Source organism: Lethenteron reissneri, chromosome 28 (assembly GCF_015708825.2).
Source record: "Lethenteron reissneri isolate LAM-NWPU_2019-01 chromosome 28, ASM1570882v1, whole genome shotgun sequence".
Taxonomy (NCBI): domain Eukaryota; kingdom Metazoa; phylum Chordata; class Hyperoartia; order Petromyzontiformes; family Petromyzontidae; genus Lethenteron; species Lethenteron reissneri.
Genome location: NC_083806.1, coordinates 11,990,663 through 12,018,248, shown reverse-complemented (window position 1 = coordinate 12,018,248; position 27,586 = coordinate 11,990,663). Strand labels below are relative to the sequence as shown.

At 53.7% G+C, this 27,586-nt stretch overlaps 1 protein-coding gene across 4 annotated transcripts; it reads left to right on the top strand.

The window, feature by feature from the left end:
- Positions 1–257: 257 nt before the first annotated feature.
- LOC133348995 (P2X purinoceptor 5-like) lies at positions 258–24,583 on the top strand. 4 transcript variants are annotated; one of them, XM_061562190.1, is made up of 13 exons: positions 258–320; positions 2,376–3,850; positions 8,241–8,391; positions 9,378–9,449; positions 11,951–12,026; positions 12,408–12,501; positions 13,289–13,369; positions 14,050–14,191; positions 15,423–15,565; positions 16,002–16,095; positions 16,649–16,714; positions 19,092–19,174; positions 19,712–24,583. In XM_061562190.1, exons 2-13 carry the CDS (start codon positions 3,711–3,713, stop codon positions 19,779–19,781), a joined length of 1,212 nt encoding a protein of 403 aa, XP_061418174.1. In that variant the 5' UTR covers positions 258–320; positions 2,376–3,710; the 3' UTR covers positions 19,782–24,583. The 4 variants fall into 4 exon arrangements, with proteins under 4 accessions (XP_061418174.1, XP_061418173.1, XP_061418172.1 ...); XM_061562189.1 differs by having other exon boundaries at positions 2,376–3,862; XM_061562188.1 differs by having other exon boundaries at positions 11,951–12,501.
- Positions 24,584–27,586: the final 3,003 nt, after the last annotated feature.

Sequence of the window (27,586 nt, the reverse complement as noted above, 5' to 3'; positions counted from 1 at the left end):
TCCCCATCTCCCTCCCTCTCCCCCCCCATCTCCCTCTCCCCCCATCTCCCTCCCCCCATCTCCCTCCCCCCATCTCCCTCCCCCCATCTCCCTCCCTCTCCCCCATCTCCCCCCCTCCCCCATCTCCCCCCCTCCCCCATCTCTCTCTCCCCCATCTCCCCCCCTCTCCCCATCTCCCCCCCTCCCCCCTCTCCCTCTCCCCCATCTCCCCCCCTCCCCCATCTCCCCCCTCCCCGTCCTTGGCTGCTTCTGCCCCGCGGCACGTGTCGGACGAGCTTCTGGACGCGGCGGCGATTTCAGCTCCATCGCTACCTCGTGATGTGTGTGATGGTAGCTGTGTGTGATGGTAGCTGTGTGTGATGGTAGCTGTGTGTGATGGTGGCTGTGTGTGATGGTGGCTGTGTGTGATGGTGGCTGTGTGTGATGGTAGCTGGGGCTGTGTGTGTGATGGTAGCTGTGTGTGATGGTAGCTGTGTGTGATGGTAGCTGGGGCTGTGTGTGATGGTAGCTGTGTGTGATGGTAGCTGGGGCTGTGTGTGACGGTAGCTGTGTGTGACGGTAGCTGTGTGTGACGGTAGCTGTGTGTGACGGTAGCTGTGTGTGATGGTAGCTGGGGCTGTGTGTGACGGTAGCTGTGTGTGACGGTAGCTGTGTGTGACGGTAGCTGTGTGTGACGGTAGCTGTGTGTGATGGTAGCTGGGGCTGTGTGTGATGGTAGCTGTGTGTGACGGTAGCTGTGTGTGACGGTAGCTGTGTGTGATGGTAGCTGTGTGTGACGGTAGCTGTGTGTGACGGTAGCTGTGTGTGATGGTAGTTGTGTGTGACGATAGCTGTGTGTGATGGTAGCTGGGGCTGTGTGTGATGGTAGCTGTGTGTGACGGTAGCTGTGTGTGACGGTAGCTGTGTGTGACGGTAGCTGTGTGTGACGGTAGCTGTGTGTGACAGTAGCTGGGGCTGTGTGTGATGGTAGCTGTGTGTGACGGTAGCTGTGTGTGACGGTAGCTGGGGCTGTGTGTGATGGTAGCTGTGTGTGATGGTAGCTGTGTGTGACGGTAGCTGTGTGTGATGGTAGCTGTGTGTGATGGTAGCTGGGGCTGTGTGTGATGGTAGCTGTGTGTGACGGTAGCTGTGCGTGACGGTAGCTGTGTGTGATGGTAGCTGTGTGTGACGGTAGCTGTGTGTGATGGTAGCTGTGTGTGACGATAGCTGTGTGTGACGGTAGCTGTGTGTGACGGTAGCTGGGGCTGTGTGTGATGGTAGCTGTGTGTGACGGTAGCTGGGGCTGTGTGTGATGGTAGCTGTGTGTGATGGTAGCTGTGTGACGGTAGCTGTGTGTGACGGTAGCCGGGGCTGTGTGTGATGGTAGCTGTGTGTGACGGTAGCTGTGTGTGACGGTAGCTGGGGCTGTGTGTGATGGTAGCTGTGTGTGACGGTAGCTGTGTGTGATGGTAGCTGGGGCTGTGTGTGATGGTAGCTGTGTGTGATGGTAGCTGTGTGTGATGGTAGCTGGGGCTGTGTGTGATGGTAGCCGTGTGTGACGGTAGCCGTGTGTGACGGTAGCTGTGTGTGATGGTAGCTGTGTGTGATGGTAGCTGGGGCTGTGTGTGATGGTATCTGTGTGTGATGGTAGCTGTGTGTGACGGTAGCTGTGTGTGACGGTAGCTGTGTGTGATGGTAGCTGTGTGTGATGGTAGCTGTGTGTGATGGTAGCTGGGGCTGTGTGTGACGGTAGCTGTGTGTGATGGTAGCTGTGTGTGATGGTAGCTGTGTGTGATGGTAGCTGTGTGTAATGGTAGCTGGGGCTGTGTGTGATGGTAGCTGTGTGTGATGGTGGCTGTGTGTGATGGTAGCTGTGTGTGATGGTAGCTGTGTATAATGGTAGCTGGGGCTGTGTGTGACGGTAGCTGTGTGTGATGGTAGCTGTGTGTGATGGTAGCTGTGTGTAATGGTAGCTGGGGCTGTGTGTGATGGTAGCTGTGTGTGATGGTGGCTGTGTGTGATGGTAGCTGTGTGTGATGGTAGCTGTGTGTGATGGTAGCTGGGGCTGTGTGTGATGGTAGCTGTGTGTGATGGTAGCTGTGGCTGTGTGTGATGGTAGCTGTGTGTGATGGTAGCTGGGGCTGTGTGTGATGGTAGCTGGGGCTGTGTGTGATGGTAGCTGGGGCTGTGTGTGATGGTAGCTGTGTGTGATGGTAGCTGTGTGTGATGGTAGCTGTGTGTGATGGTAGCTGGGGCTGTGTGTGATGGTAGCTGTGTGTGATGGTAGCTGTCTGTGATGGTAGCTGTGTGTGATGGTAGCTGTGTGTGATGGTAGCAGGGGCTACCCACGTGGTCAACGCTGTCGCCCCGTGACCCCCTCTGTGCTCCCCGCGCAGTCACCACGCGTCCCGCCACCGCGGGGCATCAGACGCGCCGGGAGACACAACACGGAGCGGCGTTGGTGGCAGTAGCAGTGGCAGCAGCAGCAGGGTGACAGCAGCAGCAGCAGGGTGACAGCAGCAGCAGTGGCAGCAGCAGCAGCAGCGGCGGCAGCAGCAGCGGTGGTGGTGGTGAGAGGCGTCAGAGCAGCCATCGATCCCCTCCGGCAGCTGCGGCACGAGTCGCTGCCTCGGGCTCGCGAGGAGCGGACGGAGCCGAAGGAGCGAATTTGTGGAGCTGACGAGGGACCTGCGGTGACGTCCTCGAGTCCAGCAGAGACCTCGAGACTCGACAACAACAACAACATCATCAACAACAACATCAACAACAACATCATCAACAACATCGCACACGGGGTCACGAAAAATCGTGAGAAACGTCTTGAAGAATAAGCAAAGGCGTTGGAGACCGGTAAGACGCCTTTATGACTATCGGTGACCTTGAGAATAAGGGAATGTTTTTTTTTAGTAATAAGATTGAAGGCCGTTAAATCTGAGGGGAGATCTTGAGAGCAGGCAGAAGGAGGCACCTGGAAGAGCAGCAGCAGAGAGTTCGAAGGAAGGAAGGACAACATCCGAGTGTCGCTGTCGCCGTTTCAAAATCTGTGGCCCTTTCGAGACCCCGAGACGGGGACTTGGTTGTTGTTGTTGGAGTCACCCGCCGATGTTTCGGTCCACGGAGGTTTTGGTGAAATCCGGACGGGGGAGTGTCCGTCTCAACGCGTCTGTGACAGGCGCAAGCAGCTGATGGCCAAGGAGGTCCCAGCGACTTGGGGAAGTGTTGGGGACCGAGAAGACCCAGAGGATGTGGTGAGAGAGAGGAAGTGTGAGCTGTGAAGGGCGCTACCGAGGCCCGGAGACTGGGCAGGTTCCACGGACCAAGAGGCATCGAGGAGCAGGAAGGGCCGAGAGGGTGCAGGGGACTTCACGGAGCGCCTTGGGAAGCGCCGGAGTTGTAATCCCCGTACCTGGCTACGTACGGCGCGAACGAAGTTCAACGCACACGCGCACACAGCCCCCGTGGTGTTGCGAGCACCCATCCACGCACGTCCGGGGAGGTGAAGGAGACTTGCGGGGGAGGCGATCAGGCACCTGGGAAAGCCTTGAGGGAAGGGCGAGGAAGGCCGGAAAGGAACCCCCGGAGACGAGCAGGTTGGGGGCGCGCAGACGTTCCAGCGGATCGCGTCATCGGGAGAGTGGGTGGATAGCGAAGGCCAGAGGTCAGGAGGGGCCGGGTGAGTAGGAAGAAGGGCCCCGGGAAGGCCCAGGGAGGCCTGGCGGTGGTGGAGCGGCATGGGGGAGTCGCTGGACGTGAAGGCCCTCTGCCTGGCCTTCTTCGACTACAAGACGGAGAAGTTCGTGATCGCGCGCAACAAGAAAGTCGGAGTCCTGTACCGCCTCCTGCAGCTCGGAGTCATTGGCTACCTGCTCGGGTACGCGTGCAGGTGTGTGTGCAGGTGTGTGTGTGCAGGTGTGTGTGTGCAGGTGTGTGTGTGCAGGTGTGTGTGTGCAGGTGTGTGTGTGCAGGTGTGTGTGTGCAGGTGTGTGTGTGCAGGTGTGTGTGTGCAGGTGTGTGTGTGCAGGTGTGTGTGTGCAGGTGTGTGTGTGCAGGTGTGTGTGTGCAGGTGTGTGTGTGCAGGTGTGTGTGTGCAGGTGTGTGCGTGCAGGTGTGTGTGTGCAGGTGTGTGCAGGTGTGTGTGTGCAGGTGTGTGTGTGCGCAGGTGTGTGTGTGTAGGTGTGTGTGTAGGTGTGTGCGTGTGTGTGTGTTCAGGTGTGTGCGTGTGTGCAGGTGTGTGTGTGCAGGTGTGTGGTGCTGGCCACCCACCCCCTCGTGTACCGTTCCGGCCTTCATAGGTGCTCGCTAACAGCACTTGCCCCTACAGTCTGTTCAGGCTATACGGGGGATCTTTGTCTTTGTCTTTTGTGTGTGTGTAGGTGTGTGTGCAGGTGTGTGCAGGTGTGTGTGTGCGTGCAGGTGTGTGCGTAGGTGCAGGTGTGTGTTCAGGTGTGTGTGTGTGCAGGTGTGTGCAGGTGCGTGCGTGCAGGTGTGTGCGTGTGTCGATGTGCATGCGAGGGGTGGGGGAGTGGTAGTGTAACGGTTAGCGCACTGCGTTACGAACCCTATGACCTGAGTAAAATTTCCGCTCACAGCCAACATCAGCGGCGAATATCTGAAACGGTCGTGGAGCCCCCCCTAGGTGTGTTCAGCCTTAAATGAGCGCCTGTTGTGGTGTTTAATCGTGAGCCCTGGGGAGACAAAGGTGGCCGGGCGAGGTGTTGACCGCACACACCCCTCGTGTGCGGTTCCGGGCTTCAAGCGTGCTCCCCAACAGCACTTGCCCCAACAGTCTATTGAAGACTATCCAGGGGATCTTTGTCTTTCGTAGTTTGTGGCGCGCGGTCAGCGAACCCTACAACCCGAGTTCGAATCTCGCTCTCGGCCAACAATCCAAGCTGGTCGCGGGCCCTCCCCTAGATCTACTCAGCCTTAAATAAGTACCTGGTGCGGTGTGTAACCATCAGCACGGGGGGGGGGGGGGGTAGTGGCCACACCTCGTCCCAGGGTGCCGTACCGCCCACCGCTAGCGGCACTTGCCCCCAGCATCCCGTGAAGGCTACACGGGGGATCTTTGCCTGCGTCATCCGGTCCGTGTATGAGTTTAGAATCCCGAGCGCGTCCCACGCGATGCACACACACGTGGGCTGGTGGCCTCGTCTGGCCACGGCCTCGTCTGGGTGGCTGTAATCCACGCCGAGGGGCTCCCGAGATGAATCACGACGACAGGGAATTATTCGGCAGCTCCCAACAAACGGGGATGGCTGAAACTGATCGTTTTCATTCATTCGTGGACTCGAGACTTCTAGAAGAAAAAACGATTCGACGCGTCCCAGGCTCCACCTTCACCTCCCACCGTTCCCGACCAGTGGGTCCGTGAGCTGCCGTGGGGTCTGCGTTGTGCTCTCGCCGTACGAACGTGGAATTTCCACTGGCGGCCCATGCGGGAGGGCCGTGAACGTCATCTGGTTGCTGTTGTTGCAATCTTCGTACGTAGCCACGCATCGGCACGGTTTACGTGACAAACCCTCTGACTAATTGGCTGTGTCGGGTGGTTGTGGGTTAGCGACACATTTACATTGACGGGATCTAACCCAAGAAAACCTTTATTATAGATTATATTATTTGTGGCGCAAAGCCTCCTCCTACAACTACTACGCCTTAATGATGGTCACCAATTCACGGTGTCCAATGAACATGTAACAATGCTGTGTGCAACGCGCGCTTTTGGAGTTTTGATTTTTCGTCGAATATTGTTGCGTTTCGTCTCCCGCAATTTACGAATCCATTCGGAAGTCGTCCGCGACCTCCCCCACCCCACCCCCCTTCGTATTAGAGAACGACCCGCGGAAGGGGATACTACAGAGCTACCTCTGAGATCCCTCCCCCTCCTCCTGCTCCCCCTCCAAGTGACCTCTGCTCCACTCTGCCGCGAGTAGAATGTCGCGCCACGTGACCGCCACACCGATATTTTTAATTCGCAGAGCTGGAGTGCAGCCACATTAAGTGCAGAACCAAACGAAGTGTGTGTCGACTCAGCCTCAAATGAGTACCTGGTCTGATGTGTGAGCATCGCCACTGGGGAGACAAAGGCGGCCGGGCGTGGTGTTAGCCACCCACCCCCTCGTGTGCCGTGCCGGCCTTCGTAGGTGCTCGCTCACAGCACTTGCCCCTACAGTCTGTTCAGGCTATACGGGTGATCTTTGTGTGTGTGGTGAAGTCGTTGCTGATTCATCAGCAGAGTCGGCATGGGTCGAAGCGTCACTCCGGGCACGCCGCCTGGCTGATGGGAGGTGGCAAACAGAACATTATTGATTTGTTTACGTAAACAAATAGATTGACACACAAAACCAAAACGAAGATCCCCCGTGCAGCCTTATTTTACACACCGCACCCAGGTATAATACTGTTCTCATTTGAGGCCGAGCCGACCTAGGGGAAGCCCAAGACCGGTTCAGACAATCGTCACCGGTGTTGGTGGCCGTGAGCGGGAATCGAACTCTGGTCGCCCGGGTTGGCACCGCAGCGCTAACCGCTGCGCCACCGCTCCCCGCCGTGTCCCGCGTGCACGCGATGTGTCGGTGAGTCACGTGATCTGTCGGTGAGTCACGTGCCCCCCCAGTGCGGTGTCAGTGAGCGCGCCTTGGACGAGCTCCGCTCCCCGCTGAGCCCCCCTCCCCCCTCCACACGAAGACAAAGATGCCCCGTGTAGCCTTCACAGACTGTTGGGGCAAGTGCTGTTAGCGAGTAGCAGCGCCTGTGGAGGCTGCCGGCACTGTGGCACACGAGGGGGTGGGTGGTCGGAGCCACGCCCGGCCGCCTTTGTCTCCCCAGCGGCGATGTTTACTACACACCGCACCAGGTACTCATTTAAGGTTGAGTCGAGCTAGGGGAGGCCCAGGACCAATTCAGACAATCGTCACCGGTGTGAAAAACACAGCAAGACATGTTTTTCACACCTGACGATGATTGCTTGTGTTGCAGTCGAAACGACGTGAGAATTGTATTGTTTTATATTTTTATTATTTTATTGTTTCCCTTCTACGTGACTTTACCGAAAGAACCAAGAATATGGATCCCTGCAGTCACGAAAGCTTTAAATCGAAATTTAAGTGGGAGACTATTTGACTTATTGAAGCTACTAACATGACATTTGTTATCACGTTCCATTAAAAGCGATAGTCCCATGTAAGTGTTCACATTGTTTTGAAGCACCCTGAGTATCATGGATAACGGTTAAGTTGGTCGCCCCATTGTAGCGCCGACTCCACTGGACGCATCCCGAGCGCTAAGCGAGGTCTGCCCGTACTGTACTGGATGTGATTGTTCAGCGACGGTGGCGGTCTAAACTCGTCTGTACAGTACGGTACTGTATATGCAGATTTATCTCTTACGCCCCGCCCCCTTTCTCTTGAGGTGGGTGGGGGTCAGTCAGAGTGGACGGGGTCAGTCGAGGTGGGCGGGGTCAGTCAGGGTTGGCGGAGTGGGTGGGGGTCAGTCGGGGTGGGTGGGGGTCAGTCGGTGTGGACGAGTTCAGTCACAGTGGGCGGAGTGGGTGGGGGTCAGTCAGGGTGGGCGGGGTCAGTCAGGGTTGGCGGAGTGGGTGGGGGTCAGTCGGGGTGGGTGGGGGTCGGTCGGAGTGGGTGGTGTCCGTCAGAGTGGGCGGGGGTCAGTCATAGTGGGCGGAGTGGGCGGGGTCAGTCGATGTGGGCGGGGTCAGGCGGAGTGGGCGGGGTCAGTCAGAGTGGGCGGGGTCAGTCAGAGTGGGCGGGGTCAGTCGAGGTGGGCGGGGTCAGTCACAGTGGGCGGAGTGGGCGGGGTCAGTCAGAGTGGGCGGGGTCAGTCAGAGTGGGCGGGGTCAGTCGAGGTGGGCGGGGTCAGTCACAGTGGGCGGAGTGGGCGGGGTCAGTCAGAGTGGGCGGGGTCAGTCAGAGTGGGCGGGGTCAGTCAGAGTGGGCGGGGGTCAGTCGAGGTGGGCGGGGTCAGTCACAGTGGGCGGAGTGGGTGGGGGTCAGTCAGAGTGGGCGGAGTCAGTCGGATTGGGTGGGGGTCAGTCGGGGTGGGCGGGGTCAGTCGGGGTGGGCGGGGTCGGTCAGAGTGGGTGGGGTCAGTCAGAGTGGGCGGGGTCAGTCGGTGTGTACTCCCAACAAGACGATAGGGGAGCAGCAGCAGCAGCAGGAGGATGATGATGATGATGATGCGCATGATGGAGGTGCGACATGAGAGAGTTGTGGGTCGTGGGCGTCTGGCCGCCGCCGCCGCTCTAGGTGGGTGTTCGTGGTGAAGCGCGGCTACCAGGAGTGGGACTCGGCCCTCGAGAGTTCCGTCATCACCAAGCTCAAGGGCGTCACGCTCGTCAACGCCTCCGAGGGGGGCACGCGCGTCTGGGACGTGGCCGACTACGTCATCCCCCCGCAGGTGAGGGCCCACGTCTCCGCGACGTTTCGGGTAATGGCCCTTCCTCATAGCACGTGAAAGAACTCAAAATGCATCTTTGCAATTACTGATAATTTACTAAAACTAAACTATTTTTTGAGGCCCCACTGAGCTACGCAGCTCTTCAGAAGCGACCTGTCACGATTCATAGCTCAACAAAGCAGCGGCTTATCAAGTGGAAATTGCTAGCAGCTGCCAGATGTTCTAAACGCGTGGTGATGTTGATTCTAAATGTAGAGGAAAACCCGGAGGACCCGGAGAAAAATCCACGGGGAGAGAGAGAGAGACACGCAAATTCCAAATACACAGCAGCAGACATCAGGGTGGAATCCACGACCTCCTGCGTACCAGGCAAGGGAGTTAACATTTCCTAGGCGAGGTAGTTAACATATCGCAAATTCCTGTTGATATGCAAATTCCTTTGTCAAGGCTTCCTCCTCCTTTAACCCAGCTTAAATATACGCTGCCAAGCTTGGTGGTGTTCATTCAGACGCTGTCTTTCCGACAGCCCTGTTCTTCACCTGAGGACGGCTGCTTGCGTTGTGGCCGAAACGTCGTGAGAATTGTATTTTATTATGTTTATTTTTATTATTTTATTATTTCCCTTCTACGTGACCTTACCGAAAGAACCAAGAATATCTTCCAGGCATCTCCGTGCATCACTTGCATACAACTAACTCACAGCCACAAGTCGCTTTTATCTTTATATTTTAAACAACGACAGGTAGTATGTTAATTTATATTTTTCTCATTCGGAATTTTCTAATTGTACGTTTGGCTATTAATGCGATGGTGGCACTTACGGAGTGGAACATTTGTGCCAGAAAGGCGTGTGTCCAGACGCCTGCCACTCCGATGCAGCTGTGGACAGGAGGAACACTTTGCATACACGTGATTGACCTGTATTTGACACGTGATTGACACGTGATTGACACGTGACGTTGTCCCCGACTGCCCCTGTCCCCCAGGGAGAGAATGTGTTCTTCGTGGTCACGAACCTCATCGTGACTCCACTGCAAAGACAAAGCAAGTGCCCCGAGGTGAGCGAGCCACCATCAACAGCAGCAGCAGCAGCAGCCGCCGTTCACAACTGACTGGCGGTGACGTCACCACGGCGCTTGTGCCAGGCTAGGTGCTCCCAGGTGCCATGGGTGGACTGGCTGAAATGACTGGCAGATGCACCACCTGTGCTCCTCACTGTGCCGGCGACTGTCTCCAACTGCCCAGCTATTAATTTTAGTTTTTTATCTACGTGACTTTATCGAAAGAACCAAGAATAGCATTACGCATCTGTTTTTTTTTTTAAAACGGAAAATAGGGCAAAAAGTTTCCCAGTTTACCAAAAGCCTCAGCCGAGATCTGCCCTCGGGGGTTTGGGGTTGCGATGTCACGGTTCGCGAGCGCGCCAGTCGCACAGCTGGCAACCCACACGGTTCACGCCGCATTCCTCGACAGAGAAGTTGGGTTCTCAGCTCCATGCGGCGTCCCGCCGTTTCAATACGGGCACAAAAGAAGTGTCTGTCTGTGTTTCTCCCTCGTGATGGGACTTTGTAGGATGAACGTTGGGATGTATAAGGGGCACGTGGTGACCACTAAGGTCTGAGTTGGTCTGTAACAAGGCAGGGAGGGAGGGTGGGCGCTGATGGGGGTTGTCAGCTGCTGGGAGCAGCTCGTCCCGGGCCGCCCCTGGGTGTGGGCGAGTTCCACCTCGAGCAGCATGTAAGCAGGAGGAGGAGGCCCTTCCGGCAGCAGTGACACGAGCAGGTATTTGCAGGGCTGTACCTTTAGCCACCATCAGGCTGTCGCCTGATGAGGCTGCTGGTTGTTGTTGTAAATTACCGTCGAAACGTCACGCTAATCGAATTATAAATGAGGTCGTGGGTTTACTCTACAACACACTGTGCGTGTGCTAATGGGCACGTTTTGTCGACGTGACAAAGCTTCCTAATTGGCTGTGTCGGGTGGTGCCGGGTTTAACGACGCGTTCATATTGACGCGATCTAACCCTCCTAAGACGACTACTGCGAGTTAAAATAGATCACCCCCCCCCAGCCCCCCCAGCCCCCCCCCCCCCAGCCCCCCACACGCCAGACACGTTGAGGAGTCGGTGACACCCCTCGGCCTCATTGGCAGTAATCGGTGTCCCGCGAGCCCTGCCACTTGTCAGCGGCGCGACACCGCGGGACACGGAGCTCGCAACCCGCAGCCGGAGTGGAGTTTCACAGACGCACCACACGCACAGACACCACACACACACAACACACACACACGCACCACACACACACCACACAACACACACACACCACACACACACCACACACACCACACACACACTACACACACACACTACACACACACACACCACACTACACACACACACCACACACACACCACACACACACACACCACACACACCACACACCACACACCACACACACCACACACCACACACACCACACACACACACCACACACACCACACACACACTACACACACACACTACACACACACACCACACACACACCACACACCACACGCACACACACACCACACACACACACCACACACACCACACACACACACACACCACACACACCACACACACACACCACACACACACACCACACACACACCACACACACACGCAACCACACACACATACACCACACACGCACGCACAACACACACACACCACACACACGCACAACACACACACCACACACACACCACACACGCACCACACACGCACAAAACAAGGAAGACAAAGGTCCCCTATATAGCCTTAACAGACTGTTGGGCCAAGTGCTGTTAGCGAGTAGCACCGATGAAGGCCGGAACGGTACCCAAGGGGGTGTGTGGCTAGCACCACGCCCGGCCGCCTTTGTCTCCCCAGTGGCAATGTACTACACACTGCACCAAGTACTCATTTGAGGCCGAGTCGACCTAGGGGAGGCTCAGCACCCGATCAGACCATCGTCACCGATGTTGGTGACCGTGAGCGGAAATCGAACTCGGGTCGCCGAGGTTCGTAGCGCTAACCGCTGCGCCACCACTCCCCATAGCAGACTTAGGTGCAGCAGGCAGAGGTCACCTACAGCCCCGTCCTCTGTGTCCACCGTAAACAACACGGAGAAACACTTTTGTCAACAACACCGCGTTTGGCATTCAACGATTTTAGTAAAAAGGTACACAATCGGTGACATTTCGGGCAATGGGCCTTCTTCACAGCACATAGGCCAGAGAGGTAGAGAGGGTTGCTTTTTGCAGAGCTGCCAACGCAGTATCACCAAAGTAGAGAGTAACACGCACCTGTACTGCACAGCAGAGAGTGACACACCTGTACAGCAATACACACACTTGGCCAGGCATAGGTACGCCCACAACCCGGACAAATGTAGTCTGTATAAAGGAGGGCGGCCTCCATCAAACGCACAACGTGACATTATTAATAATCGTTAATAATTATTGTTATTCGTTATATTATTATTATTGTTGTTGTTGTTGTTTTCACGCCACAATTCCCGCTCGCCACGTCTGGCAGCACCCCAAGATCCCCGGGGCGCTGTGCACCGAGGACAAGGAATGCCCCGCTGGGGAGCCATTCTCCACGGGCAACGGTCGCTCACCTGTACACACACCTGTACACACACCTGTACACACACACACCTGTACACACACCTGTACACACACACCTGTACACACACACCTGTACACACACACACCTGTACACACACACACCTGTACACACACACACCTGTACACACACACCTGTCTACACACCTTCTTCACACTCACACCTGTTCACGCTCACACCTGTTCACGTTCACACCTGTCCACGCTCACACCTGTTCACACTCACACCTGTTCACACTCACACCTGTCCACACTCACACCTGTTCACGCTCACACCTGTCCACACACCTGTTCACACTCACACCTGTTCACGCTCACACCTGTTCACACAGACAGCCGCTCACCTGTCCTCCTCTGCCTGCCAGGTATCAGGACCGGTCGCTGTGTTCCTCACAGCCCGGGCATTCGCACCTGTGAGATCTCAGCCTGGTGCCCTGTGGAGAATGCCACGGCCCCACGGTGAGGGGCACGTCACACACACACACCTACACACCTGTGTGGACACCTGCGTGGACACCTGTGTGAACACCTGTGTGGACACCTGCGTGGACACCTTCACACACAGCGAAGATCCCTGCTAGTAGCGAGTCGCAGCACCTGTGGAGGCCGCCGTCACGACGCACGAGGGGGTGGTGCCCACCAACCACGCCCGGGTTGTCTCTCTCCCCGGTGGCGATGTTTGCACTCCGCACCGGGTAGTCGTTTAAGGCTGAGTCGACCTAGGGGAAGGCCCAGGATGGGTTGAGACGCCCGTCACCTGGCGTTGGCCGCGAGCGAGAACTGACCTCGGGGCAGGGGGGGGGGGGTCTGCGGGGGGCTCGGAGCGCGGCGGAGAAAGCCGCCGCACAGGACAACCACGCGGCTCGGCAGAGGGGTCAGGCGGGGAGCTGCCGCCGGCGGGGTTACCGAGAGGAACCCTCGTGGGGGTTCACTGCCGTTCGCTTCGGGGGCACATTGAGGCGTGAGCGTGGATTGGGGAAAGTATTTAACGGGGTCGGCTGGTTAAACTAAACTTTTTACGCGCTCTAACCAAAAAAAACTGCGTTATGGATCAAAGTAAATAATCAACAATTTTTGTCAGAGAGCGACCTGGCCACCCACAGATGATAGCTCGACAGAGTGCCGTTTCACGGGGGGGGGGGGGGAGGAGACGCGTAGCCCCAGCAGCGAGGAGGTTCTGTGAACTGGTGTGTGGCGACTGCGAGCAAGCGTCGTCCTCCCCGTCGCTCTCTCCGCGTCTGTCCAGGAGGCCGGTGCTCGCCGGGGCTGAGAACTTCACAGTCTTCATCAAGAACACAATCCGGTTCCCCAAGTTTGACTTCAGCAAGTGAGACATTCAACACACGCATATATATATACACGCAAAGACAAAGCTGCCCCAAATAGCCTTAACGGACTGGTGGGGCAAGTGCTGTTAGCGAGTCGCACCTGTGAAAGCCGGAACGGCACACGAGGGGGTGGGTGGCCAGCACCACGCCCGGCCGCCTTTGTCTCCCCAGTGACGATGTTTACTACACACCGCACCAGGTACTCATTTGGGGCTGGGTCGTCCTACGTGTGGATGCACGTACGGTCACTGCATCGCACGCTTTCAGATACGCTTCTGCGGCTGTCTGGAACGCTCTTCACTCCGATATCAGGAAGGCACTTGAGCGGTGCACTTTTAAATCATCATCGAGATTGACAAACTCGTTTCTTTGCAACTGATTTGCGTTCAGTTTGTGCAGCCTTCACGGACTGTTGGGGACAAGCTAGCGACGGCCGGCACGGCACCCTCGATGAGGTGTGGCCAGCACCACGCCCGGCCGCCTTTGTCTCCCCCAGTGTTAATGGTTACCAGGCACTCACGGTACACCGTGTGTGTCCACGTGTGTGTCCACGTGTGTGTGTCCGTGTGTGTCCGCGTGTGTCTCCGTGTCCCCGTGTCCACCCGTGTGTGTCCGTGTGTGTCCGCGTGTGCCTCCGTGTGTCTCCGTGTGTGTCCGCGCGTGTGTCTGCGCGTGCCAGGCGTAACGTGCTGGAGCGCGCCGAGGCGGACTACCTGAAGCGCTGCCGCTACAACGCCACGGCCGCCCCCTACTGCCCCATCTTCCGCCTGGGGCAGCTGGTGCGCGCAGCCAGCGAGGACTTCCACAGCCTCGCCGTGGAGGTGGCGCCCTGCCTGGCAGCACGCCGCGCACACGACTCGCTGCGTGTGCACGCCGTGTACGCCACGTGTGCACACGCCGTGTACGCCACGTGTGCACACGCCGTGTACGCCACGTGTGCACACGCCGTGTACGCCACGTGTGCACACGCCGTGTACGCCACGTGTGCACACGCCGTGTACGCCACGTGTGTACACGGCGTGTACACCACGTACACATAGGGTGCATACTCCACCCCCTCCACTCCCAATGAGTGATGGGGCGCGGTTGTGGAGAGAGTGGAGAGGTTTCTGTACCTGGGCAGTGTGCTTATGACCAGCTCCGGTTTGGCAGTCGATGTCTCACTTCGAATCAGTCGAGCGGCGTTATCTTTTCATTCATCAGCTACATAATGCTGCTGTGTGGAAGCTGCTTGATGCTCCGCAAGAATCTTCGGGTCTTCTTGCCCACAGGTATATCCTTCCTCCTCTACGCTTGCACAACATGGAGCCCTGTAAAGGAACATCTTGGCTGGTTTGAAAGATTCAGGCAAGCCTGCCTACGATCAATCCTGGGTTTAACTAGGCTGGATTGTGTGATGAGTTCACAGATCCTTCACTGATCTGGACAAAGTCCCATCGGTGAGATCCTCCGTTGGCTGGGTCATGTAGCCCACATGCCAAACCACAGCATGCCCAAACAGCTTTTGTTCGGCCGGATATAAAGGGCTAAACGAGCGTGGCATGGGCTAGAGAAGAGATGGAATTATGTGGTAACAGAGGATATGGAGCTGAGTGGACTTGCCAATTACTGGTACCAGCAGTGTCAAGATCGGCCTTTATGGAGGCTCGTGAATGACGCTGCTGGGCAGTTGGAGGCAGTCGCCCTCCAACAACAACGGAGGGCGGAGGAGCGACGCTCACAACAACGAGCGGTGCGCCGGGTGGCTAAAGCACAGCAAGTTGGCACAGTAGGGGGCACAGGTGGTCCATCAGCCAGTCATCTCGGTCATCTCGGTCAGTTGACCCATGGCACCTGGGTCTGCCCCGTGACCTCCTGCCAGCGGGCGTTCGACACTTCACGTGGCCTCAAGGTGCACATGGCCTGGCACAAGCGTCGTGGTGACGTCACCGCCACTTAGTGGCGAATGGCGGTTGTTGTTGTAACACTGTGTGTGTGTGTAATACTGTGTGTGTGTGTAACACTGTGTGTGTGTAATGCTGTGATGCTGTGTCTGTAATGCTGCGTGTGTAGGGTGGCGTTATCGGGGTGCAGATCGAGTGGAGCTGTAACCTGGACCGCCCCGCGAGTGAGTGTCACCCCGTCTACTCGTTCAACCGCCTGGACGCAGCGCGACCCCACCTCAATGCCTCCTCTTCCTCGGGGTACAACTTCAGGTGGGCCCTTCACTCTCACCACCTTCCTTAACCCCTCTCGATAACATTAACCCTCACCGCAACATTGATCTTAACCGTAACATTAACCTCTCACCATAACATTAACCCTCACCGCAACATTGATCTTCACCGTAATATTAACCCTCACCGTAACATTAACCCTCAACGCAACATTGATCTTAACCGTAACATTAACCCTCACCGTAACATGAACCATAACCATACCATTGACCGTAACATTAACCTTCACCGTAATGTTGATCCTAACAGTAACATTCACCCTAACTGCAACATTAACCTTAACCGTAACATCAATCCCGAACTGCAACATTCACCCTAACCCTACCGTAAAAAAATTACGTGAACCCCAACCAACGAACGTTACGCGTTGATTACCACCGCAACCCTTGAACCCGCACCCTTTCGGCCCGAGCAGGTTCGCCAAATACTACCGGCAGGCGGACGGCGGCGAGCAGCGTAAGCTCTTCAAGGTCTACGGCATCCGCTTTGACGTGCTGGTGTTCGGCAAGGTGAGCACACACAGGGGACATGAGACCTCTCTTATTCACTTTTCCCTTTTCGTATCTTAACTTTGCGTGAAGTGGCCTTGAACTTTGTGGCACGAAAGGCGCTCGGCTCTTTAAATAAAGATCGTTCTTATTTTCTCATTATTGTTTGGTCACGAGAATGAGACTCAGCCAGGTGCCAAATCTCAGACTCACTCACCGACCCTTTTGGGGCAGCCAAACAAAGAAACAGTGACTCACTGCGAGACATCGTTAAGGGTTATCCTAGTGATAAACTCATGGTCTCTGTCAGAGAAATGTGGAATTTCCAGCTCTGATTCAGATGGGAGTGCAGCAAAAGCCAGCGATGCACTGTACTTACTCTGCTGCCCGTAACTATGCTCTAAAACTTCACCAACTCCGCTCTGACCAGCATGGTGAAGTATGGTCAACCCCCCCCCCGTCAAGACCCACACGGTGTGTGGCATGGGAATAGCCTCATCCAGAAGTGGATTGACCCTGAGCTGCAAACGAACATACGTAATGAACTAACCATGACCCTTGACCCCTGACCCAGGCAGGCAAGTTCAGCATCGTTCCCACGGCCGTGAACGTGGGATCAGGCCTGGCCCTGCTCGGAGCGGTGAGACACACCCCCCCCCCCCCCCCCCCTTGCTCTCCCTGTCTCTCTCCTCACCCTCACAGCCCCCACACTCTCCCACGTGCTCCCCCTCTCACTCATTCACCCTCGCTCACTCATTCCCCCTCACTCACTCATTCACCCTCACTCACTCATTCCCCCTCACTCACTCATTCCCCCTCACTCACTCATTCACCCTCGCTCACTCATTCCCCCTCACTCACTCATTCACCCTCACTCACTCATTCCCCCTCACTCACTCATTCTCCCTCGCGTTCTGCAATGATTCAATCTGTGCATCATCCATTGTCCTAACCGCTCAGTCACAGGTAACAGCGTTCGCTAAATAGCAGTCTTCCCCTCGCTCCCCCTCCCGCTCTTCCCATCTCATCTCCCCCCTCACATTTTCCTCTCCCTTCGCTCAACCTCCAGCTCCTTGCCAGCCTCTCCCTCTCGTGTCTCTCTCGCTCTCTCACCCCCATCTATTACGTCCCCCTTATCACACATCCTGACTGTACGCGTGAACAGTGGAACGTGTGTGCTACCCACGTGATCCGTGTGTGTGTGACTGCATGGGTTACATGGTTTTTGTTAAGTTCAAGTTGATTTTGTTTCGCCAGGTGTGAGCTCAAGAGGCAAGGACAAAGTCGCACGCGCAAGAGTGTGTGAATGAGTGTGTGAGAGCAGATGGTGCGTGCGTGAACGAGTGGATTAGTGATCAGTTCAGTGAATGAACGTGTGGGTGACTGAGTGGGTAAATGAGTGGGTGAGTGACATGGTGGGTGGGTGAATGAGTGGGTGATTGAGATGGTACATGAGTGGGTTAGTGGGTGGGTGATTGAGATGGTACATGAGTGGGTTAGTGGGTGGGTGAGTGAGTGACTGAGTTGGCGAATGAGTGGGTCAGTGAGTGAACGGGTAGTGAGTGAGATGATTAGCGAGTGAGCGAGTTAGTTTAAGTTTCAAGTTTATTTTGCTTAACCAGATGAACTCAAGAAAACAGGATGAGTCTCAATTGCCAGTGAGCTGGGTTGCATATATCACAAAATAAAAACAAAGTACAGCAATGAAGCACACAGACATCAGTAGAAACACTACATGAGCAATCAAAAATATTGGACAGCCTAAAGCAATATTAAGTCTTTTTTTTACTGTTCGCAGTACTCGTAATAGAGGTTTTTGTGTTAGATTTTCGCGATCTAACCCAAAAACCTCATAGTTAATATTGCTTGCGAAAGCCTCCATATTAAACTGATCACAGTACATTTACAATTAAGATACAGAGACGAGGAACAAATATAATACGTAAACAAACAAGGATATATGATGTCAAGTGCAATTGCAAATGAAGTTAAATCTCTACAACATGTATCTGTGTGTTTGTTACAGGGCGTGGGTGGTTAAGTGTGGTGAGCGCGCTGCGCTACGAACCCCGTGACCCGAATTCGATCCCAGCTCATGGCCAACATTGGTGATGAAAATCTGAACCGATCCTGGGCTTCCCCTAGGTTAACTTAGTATGTAAACATCGACACATGGGAGACAAAGGCGGCTGGGCATGGTGCTGGCCACCCACCTCCTCGTGTTGCCACCAGCCTTACTAGGTGCTCGCTAACAGCACTTGCCCCGGCAGTCAATTAAAATGCTATATGGGGGATCTTTGGATATTGTAACGGTAGTAAGTGGGCGACTTCAGTTCGATTCCTGGCCACGGTTAACATCAGTGGTGAGTGATATCAGAAGCTGGGCATCCCCAAGGTCGACTAAGCCTTCAAATGTAAAGGTTGCCACCTGTCCTGCAGGTAGCAGCGATTGATTTGTACCACCGCTGCTGATGGACCTCAGCGCTGACTGAAGAACGGCGTCCGGGTTTGGTCCACGGTGGACAAAGGGTGGCGACCGCCTACTCATATTCATCGTAATGATGTAAATGTATAAAGCGCCCTTAAACAATCGCTGTCAGGGCGCTCTGCATGGCAAGGCGGAAAATAGTTAACGACAACCAGGAGAAAAAAAAGTGATAAGGACGTTTTAAACATCGATGTTTTTAGTCGAGATTTGAAGATTTGTCTTCTGTCTCGGAAGTCCGGACCTCGAAGGGCAACGAGAGCTCCAGAGTTTAGGTGCCGCAATTGCAAAGACGCCGTCGCCACCCTCCAGGCGTGAGGCCCGGAGCCCGTGGGCCAGTGAGCAAGGCCGAATCTGAAGGTCCTAACGATCTTGTCGCGGTGTGCAACACATCAGCACTGGGGAGACAAAGGCGGTGGGCGGAACCCGCGCTGGTGCGCCGGTCTCGACGGCAGCGCTTCCCCCGACGGTCCGCGTGCGCTGTGGGGGGGGGGGGGGGGGCGATCTTTGTCGTTGTGCCTGTGCCACACAGGGGGCGTTTTTCTGTGACCTGGTGCTGTTGTACCTGAGCAAGCGGAGCCCCTTCTATCGGGAAAAGAAATACGAGGAAGCCAAGTGAGAGAGTGTGTGTGTGTGTGTGGTCTCTGCTTGCGGATAACTATAAACTAAGTGCCCACTAAGTTGTATAGCTCTTCTTCAGAAGTTCCCTGGCTATCGCAAATTATAGCTCAACAAAGTGGCTTATCGCGTGCAAAGTTATAGTGGCCAAATACTCGAGGCGCACGTTGATTCTAAATGTGGAGGGAAGAATGGCAGAACGCAGAGAAAAATCCACGCGGCTGCTATACATTTCCACACGATAAGCCACTTCGTTGAACTTTCATTTGTGGCCAGGTCACCTCTCAAAAGAGCTACATAGATAGCTCAGTGGGCCCTATCTGGTAAAAAAAAATAGTTTAAAATGGTAAATAGAACTTCTGCAACGAGCGGTAAACGCGCTACCTCTGGCCCACGTCACGAACCGATGTAGCACCGGTGCGGTACGGTCTCATAACCCGCACGGCGCGGGGAAGGCCCTCATCCAACAGTGGATTGACAAAAGTGGCTGCACGTGTACTCAAGACACGTCTCTTGTTTTTCTCCGGTGCGCAGGTTTCAGAGAGGAGAGAGCGTGCAGATGGGGATGAAGCGAGACTCTGTCACCATCGCGACCATCATCTGACGGCGGGAGCGCGCGCTCACGCGCACACGGCTGCCCTTCGCCGCCGAGCGACGGTGCCATCATCCGCGACACGTGGGCCAGGCTAGGTGCACTTTGAGGCCGTCACGTGAATGCAGAAGTGTGGAAGGCTAGCTGCAGGCAAGAAGGTCGTGGGACAGACACAGGTATTGTTGTGAGTTAACCGACATAAACGACTGGCAGGCGCACCACCCGTGCTCTGCACTGCGCCAACTTGCTGCAATTTAGGCGCCCGGAATTCCACTCGTTGTTGTGAGCGTCACTCCTCTGCCCTCTGTTGTGGGTGGAGGGCGACTGCGTTGCAGCTGTCCAGTAGCGTCCTTCACGAGCCTCCTCCACAGAGGCCGATCTTGACAACACTGGTACCAGTTATCTACAAATCTAATCAGCTCCACATCCTCATGTACCGCATCAATCCATCTCTTCTCCAGCCCATGCCACCTCGGTTGTTTAACCCCCTCTATCTGGCCAAACAGAAGCTGCTTGGCCATGTGGTGGCTGGGCATGCAGGCTACGTGACCGCGCAAACGCAGCCTCGCCTGTCAGAGGAGCTCACTGATGATGGGGACTGTGACCGGATCTTTCAAAGATCTGTGATGGATCGTAGGCAGGCCAGCCTAATTGTTTAAAACCAGCGCAAATGTTCCTCTAAAGGGCTCCACGTTTCGCAAACATAGCGAAGGGAGGACATAACGTGCATACACACGCGCACACATACATTTATAAAGATATACACATATTAATATACAAAATATCATACAGAAACAAAAACATGTATTGTACATATACACACAAATGATTCCCTGTGTAGCCTTATAGACTGTGCAGACAAGTCGTGTTAGTGAGCACCTATTAAGACCAGCGTGACAAGCAAGGAGGATGGTGAGGCCAGCACCATGCCAGGCCGCCTTTGTCTCTTCGGTGTTGTTGTTTACACACCTCACCAGTTAATCACTCGAGGCCAAGCCAATCTAGGAGGAGACCCAGGACCGGTTCAGATAATTGTCATCGATATTGATCATGAGCAGGAATCGAACTCGGGTCGCCGGGTTCGTAGCGCAGCATGTTAACCACTGCACTACCGTTCCCAAAACAAAGATCCCCGTATAGCCTTAACAGACTATTGGGGCAAGTGCTGTTAGCAAGTAGCAGCGCCTACGAAGCCCGGCACTGTGGCACACGAGGGGGGGCGACCAACACCACGCCCGGCCGCCTTTGTCAAGACCGATTCAGATGATCGTCACCGGTGTTGGCCGTGAGCGGGACTCGAACTCGCGCGTTGCCGGGTTCAGATTCAACTTGCGACCGCAGATGTCTGCGGCGAGTAATTGACAGGTTTACTGGGTTTGTGGCAAGAGTGCAAAGAGTGCTATGACACTACACATGGACGACCCCTTTTTAAATTCACCCTCTCATCTCACGCAGTAACTTATAGCGATAATATATACACATACGTGTGCAGCCTTTGAAAACAACTAATCCGTACTCGCAAGCAGGATAAAGATGAATCTGTTTTTGTATGTTCACGAATGCATGTGTTTTAGAATTACCATGACCGTATTCTCAGGAATATGAGACGCTCCCACAAATGTAAGATGCACCCCAAACTTGTCCACTGTCAATAGAGTTCTAAAGATCTGGAAGTACGTACGTTTAAACATCACGAATAGGAACACAGCTACCGGATTATGAGAGGCACCACCAAACTCTCGCTATAAAAATTCGGGCGAACAAAACGGTGTCTTATTATCCGGAGAACACTGCAAAACTTGAACTCGTATCGCGTCTACGAGCCACTGCCTCTCAAGGCACGCTGTGCAAGAGACGGTGAACAGGGGCGGTCAGAGATCATCCCCAAACTGGGGGCGGCAGAGGAGAGAGCGATTGGAACGTTGGGAGAACGCGACCCTCTCGAGGACATTGGCAAGCAAGGTGATATGTGAGATTAGAGGGATATTTCAGGGATGGTGACGGGGGGGGGGGGTCCAGCGTTAGTTTATTTCAGGACAGGATAAAAAGCTACGCGCGTGTGACATGTTTCATACAGTTAGCTGTAATCAGCAAAGTGCTGTGGAAGCGATACGTAAATCACACTCAGCGATTTCGATTTAAAGCTTTCGTGACTGCAGGGATTCATCTTCTTGGTTCTTTCGGTATAGTCACGTAGAAGGGAAATAATAAACTAATGAAAATAAAACGTAATAAAAAATTCTCACGACGTTTCGGCCACAACACAAGCAGCCGTCCTCAGGTGAAGACAGAGCAGTCTGAAAGACAGCGCTCCAATGAACACTGCTAAGCTTGGCAGCGTATTTTTATCTGGGTGGGAGGAGAAGAGCGCCTTGACAAAGGAGTTTACATATCAACAGAAGAATTTAGCATTGAAGAAACTGTGTTAATGTGAGAGAATTAGCAGGATGTTAAAGTCAGAAATGAACATGTAACTGGGAGATTAGCATGATGTTAATGTGAGGAATTAGCATGTAACTGGTCACGGAAGTGGCTATGTTAAAGTCAGAGTTTGCATATCAACAGAGGCATTTAGTATATTGACGCTAAAGAACTGTTTGTGTTGTGGCCGAAACGTCGTGAGAATTTTTTTGTTTTATTTATATTTTTTTTTTTATTTTTTTTATTTTATTATTTCCCTTCGACGTGACTTTACCGAAAGAACCAAGAAGACATTCCGCGGTGTCACGACGCGCACGGTCTATCCACATACGTCAACTCGACGTACTGCGAAACTTTAAGGGCCACTTTGTCGATACACTTGGGGTCACACGAAGGCCGGAAACGTATAAAGGGCAAGCAGGTAACTTTTATCGTGAAATATCAACATCAATGATCGTTGCGGTGGTGCTAAGATTTACTCTGTTGTACACTGAAGTTACTTGTGCTTCTGTTTTGTGTTGTTCTCTCGCTTAAGCGGCGGGCTGCTGCACCTTGGATATGAGTATGCGGGCCCACAGCAAACTCTGTCGACAATTGACTTGTTCACGTTCTTCTCGCGTTGCACGTGTGCACACGAACACGCGTGAGTGGCCGAATGAGGTCACGCAGCGTTGACAAGGTTGCCCTGTCGAGGTGTACAGATGTTTAATAATAATATAAGTTAATCAAGTGACTTTACCACGGTACATATATACAGGGAGTCGAACCTATTGCCATTCCGCTTTGGTTCGGGTTAACCCAAAACCGAAATGAATATTTAAGGTTTCAGTAGGTTCAAGATAGGCTCATAGGTCTGTACAGATATGTTTCATGAACCCATGCACTTGTAGTACTGCCATCTCTTGCCCAACGTGCATCACACAGTGGCATCACGGAGATTCAACAAATCTCTGCTTTATTCACCGACCCTTTCCTCAGGAGTACCACCACGCTCGCAGCAATTAAAATGCGGCAGTCTATCGCAAGAATATTGTACCGTTTAGCATCATTTACTCTGAAAGAATCCCCTCTCATCGATGTATCTCCTTCTGAGTGAGCTCAAGCCTCCTGTGAATCACGTGTCTTCTGTGTGGCCACCCTCACTCGGAATCCCTCTCCTCACCGGCCCCTGTGGTAAGGGACGCCTCTCCGTGCAAGGACATCGAGGCCCTTGCTGTCGCCTCTTCCCCCCTACCATGTTGCTGGACATCTGCGGAAAAATACCGGAGATTTGTTTAACAACAAATAGAGCTCCACAGCCCATCGGCTTTCTCCAGGATAAATACAGATTCTGATTCCTGACCCTTTGCTCCAGTTTTTTTCATTTCTTCTTCAACCTTTTCCTCTTATTTCCCATTCTTTACCTTTCCCATTCCCTTTGCCATTCCCTTTTAACTTCTTACACGTTACACAGTCCTCCACTCTTCTTCTTTCCCGTGGTTGTGCCTCACTGGTCATCACGCGATCCGCCCCGTTCAGATTGATCATCACCTCATTCTCAAGCGAGAGGCGCTTGTGGTTTTATACGCCGGCAAAACAACCACGTGGCAATCGCCCTCTTGGGTGCCCCTTGACCACTTGGTGGACACTCCACATTCCCTTGGCAGTGTGCACGCGTATTTCCATCGACGAGAAAAGGGCTATGTTGTGAGTGGACGGGGGTGCGGTGATATCTATTGTTGTGCAGTACTTCTATGCTCCCTCGTCTTCGCTCCCTCACCTTCACCAGTGCCACCTGTGATGGTGCAATGGGTTACCACACCGGGACCGGACTTGCAATCACCGAAGGTCGCTGGTTCAATTCAAGTTTCATTTCATTTTAAAGTTTAATTTAATAGGTATAGCCTTGCTGCGGATTTCACACCTGGTGACGATTGCTTGTGTTGCAGTCGAAACGTCGTGAGAATTTTATGGTTGTATATTTTTATTATTTTATTATTTCCCTTCTACGTGACTTTACCGAAAGAACCAAGAATATATTAAAACATCGTGATGTTAAAACATCTTAACAATGTTAAAACATCTTAACAATGTTAAAACATCTTAACAATGTTTTGTTGCCGGAAAAAAGGGGAAAACCTATTATCATATTTAGGTACTGGCAAAGGAGGTCCCATGATGTAATTAAAGTGTAATTTTCCATTTCTTGTAAAGTATTGTAACGTGCCAACTTTAAAATGACATATTTATACGTAATGCGCACTTTGGTTACACAAAAACTCGTACTTCAAGCTGTATAAAAGTTGTGTCGCGATGATAATCATAATAATAAACGTATTTGATGAAAAGGTTGATATCGATTGCCCCTCTGTGAACCATCTTAAATGCTTCGTATTTTCGTTGGTGTTGGGAAAGCCCTTGATCAAGCAGTGGATAGATTATGGCAGCCGATGATGATGCATTGGCGTGTCCATAACTCAACAAATAAAGAATTAACATCGTTGAGAACATGTCATCAAATGCAAGTAGGTAACAAGCAAGACAGTATGGCTCCTTCATAGCTCTCTGTCCCTTACGTGTAATACAAACACCGGGAGGATGCGGACTTCGTGGGGTACGTGGCAATGTGGGTGGCCAGCACCATGTCGCCTTTGTCTCCCTAGTGGCAATGTTTACAAACCACATCAGCTACTTTTTTGAGGTTGAGTCGACCTAGGGGAGGCCCAGGACCGGCTCAGATAATCGTCACTGGTGTTAGTGGCCGTGAGCGGGAATCGAACTCGGGTCACCGGGGCTCGTAGTGCAGCGCGCTGATCGCTACACCATCGCTCCCCCACACGCAGTACACACACAGTACACACTACACAGTACACACTACACAGTACACACATAGTGCACACACAGTACACACTACACAGTACACACTACACAGTACACACGCAGTGCACACACAGTACACACTACACAGTACACACTACACAGTACACACATAGTGCACACACAGTACACACTACACAGTACACACTACACAGTACACACGCAGTGCACACACAGTACACACTACACAGTACGCACATAGTGCACACACAGTACACACATAGTGCACACACAGTACACACTACACAGTACACTCTACACAGTACACACTACACAGTACACACTACACAGTACACACTACACAGTACACACATAGTGCACACACAGTACACACATAGTGCACACACAGTACACACTACACAGTACACTCTACACAGTACACACTACACAGTACACACTACACAGTACACACTACACAGTACACACATAGTGCACACACAGTACACACATAGTGCACACACAGTACACACTACACAGTACACACATAGTGCACACACAGTACACACGCAGTACACACACAGTACACACTACACAGTACGCACACAGTGCACACACAGTACACACATAGTGCACACACAGTACACACTACACAGTACACACTACACAGTACACACAGTGCACACACAGTACACACATAGTGCACACACAGTACACACTAAACAGTACACACGCAGTGCACACTACACAGTGCACACACACAGTACACAATACACACACAGTACACTACACAGTACACACTACACAGTACACACACTACACAGTACACACTACACAGTACACACACTACACAGTGCACACACAGTACACACTACACAGTACACACACAGTACACACTACACAGTACACACTACACAGTACACACTACACAGTACACAGTACACAGTGCACTACACAGTACACACACACAGTACACACAAAGTACACACTACACAGTACACACACAGTGCACACAGTACACACGCAGTATACACACACTACACAGTACACACACAGTACACACACAATGCACAGGACACAGTACACACTACACAGTACACACTACACAGTACACACGCAGTGCACACACAGTACACACTACACAGTACACACACTACACAGTGCACACACAGTGCACACACAGTACACACTACACAGTGCACACACAGTGCACGCACAGTACACACTACACAGTGCACACACAGTGCACGCACAGTACACACTACACAGTGCACACACAGTGCACGCACAGTACACACTACACAGTGCACACACAGTACACACACAGTACACACACACAGTACACTCTACACAGTACACACTACACACTACACAGTACACAATACACACACAGTACACACTACACAGTACACACTACACAGTACACACTACACACACAGTACACTCTACACAGTACACACTACACAGTACACACTACACAGTACACACTACACACACAGTACACTACACAGTACACACTACACAGTACACAATACAGATGTAGGGACGTTGGAGAGAGGGCCGTTATGCATGGCAGCCTATGGGAAAGAAACACAGTGGGCGGGGCTACGTGTGTGCACAGGGAGATGCCCTCTGCGACGTCCGAGCCAGACACCCTGGGGGGGGGCTGGTTCGGCGTTACGATCCCCCGGGGCCCCACCCCTCAAGGAGGGTTGGGTATAAAAAGGGGTCGTTATATGGGCTTAGTCAGTTATGTTATAGTTAAGCTAAGAAGTCGGAAGACGTCGTAGCTAGAGCCCTGGACTCCCCCTGATCGCCGCCCTTATCAGGGCCCCACGGGATCAGGCTCGAGCCAGTGGCGTGGTCCCGTGAACCAGAGCCAGTGCTCTGGGACTCCGGGTACCGAGCCCGATTACCAGTGTCGGGCCAGACAGCCTCCCCTAGCTCTTAGTGGAGGACTCAGGGGATAGGCTATGGATAGCTAGGGGTATTCCCTGAGTTATACGGGTGAGGGGGCCGCTACCCCCTCTAGGGCTGTCCTGTACTGGCAACTTGTTAAATAAATATACGTGTGCCTCAACTCCGTTGTCAAGCGTCCTCGACGGGTACTTCATCTGGCGTCAGAAGTGGTAAAAATGGAAACGCGCCATACAGCTCGGACCAGGGTACCACAAGAGGAGAACGCCGCGGAGATCGCCGAGCCCGAGACAGAGCAACAAGATGGGGTGCAGCCGGAGCCTGGCGCCTTCTCACCGGGACGTCAGCATGGAGAGGGGCCGCAGCCAGATGCACTACGACTGGCTCACGAACGGCTGGCGGAGCTACTTTATGCCGCTGCCGCCACACTGGAAGGCATTACGCGGTTGGGGGCTGGTGGTCCACCGCAGGGCGAGGAGAACCGGCGGCCGGAGCACTTTCTCGCCATTTCAGCGACTTCACAATTTGAATTTCCCGCCATGGACGCCGCGGCTGTTCGGGGCGTGGCCAGCTTAGACATCGGCTCCGACATCGCCGTCGCCGGGGCTGCAGCGTCATCGCAGCCGAAGGATGCGTCATCGCTGCCGCGACAGGCGATGCCATCGGCCAGTCGCGCCGAGGCACCG

What these genes read in the sequence shown, in the direction of transcription:
- LOC133348995 (XM_061562187.1), top strand. Translation starts at nt 3,711, where the DNA reads ATGGGGGAGTCGCTGGACGTGAAGGCCCTCTGCCTGGCCTTCTTCGAC. An exon ending in CTGCTCGGGTACGCGTGCAG is followed by an intron (nt 3,863 to 8,240) that starts GTGTGTGTGCAG and finishes CCGCCGCTCTAG; the next exon opens with GTGGGTGTTCGTGGTGAAGC. An exon ending in ACTACGTCATCCCCCCGCAG is followed by an intron (nt 8,392 to 9,377) that starts GTGAGGGCCCAC and finishes CCTGTCCCCCAG; the next exon opens with GGAGAGAATGTGTTCTTCGT.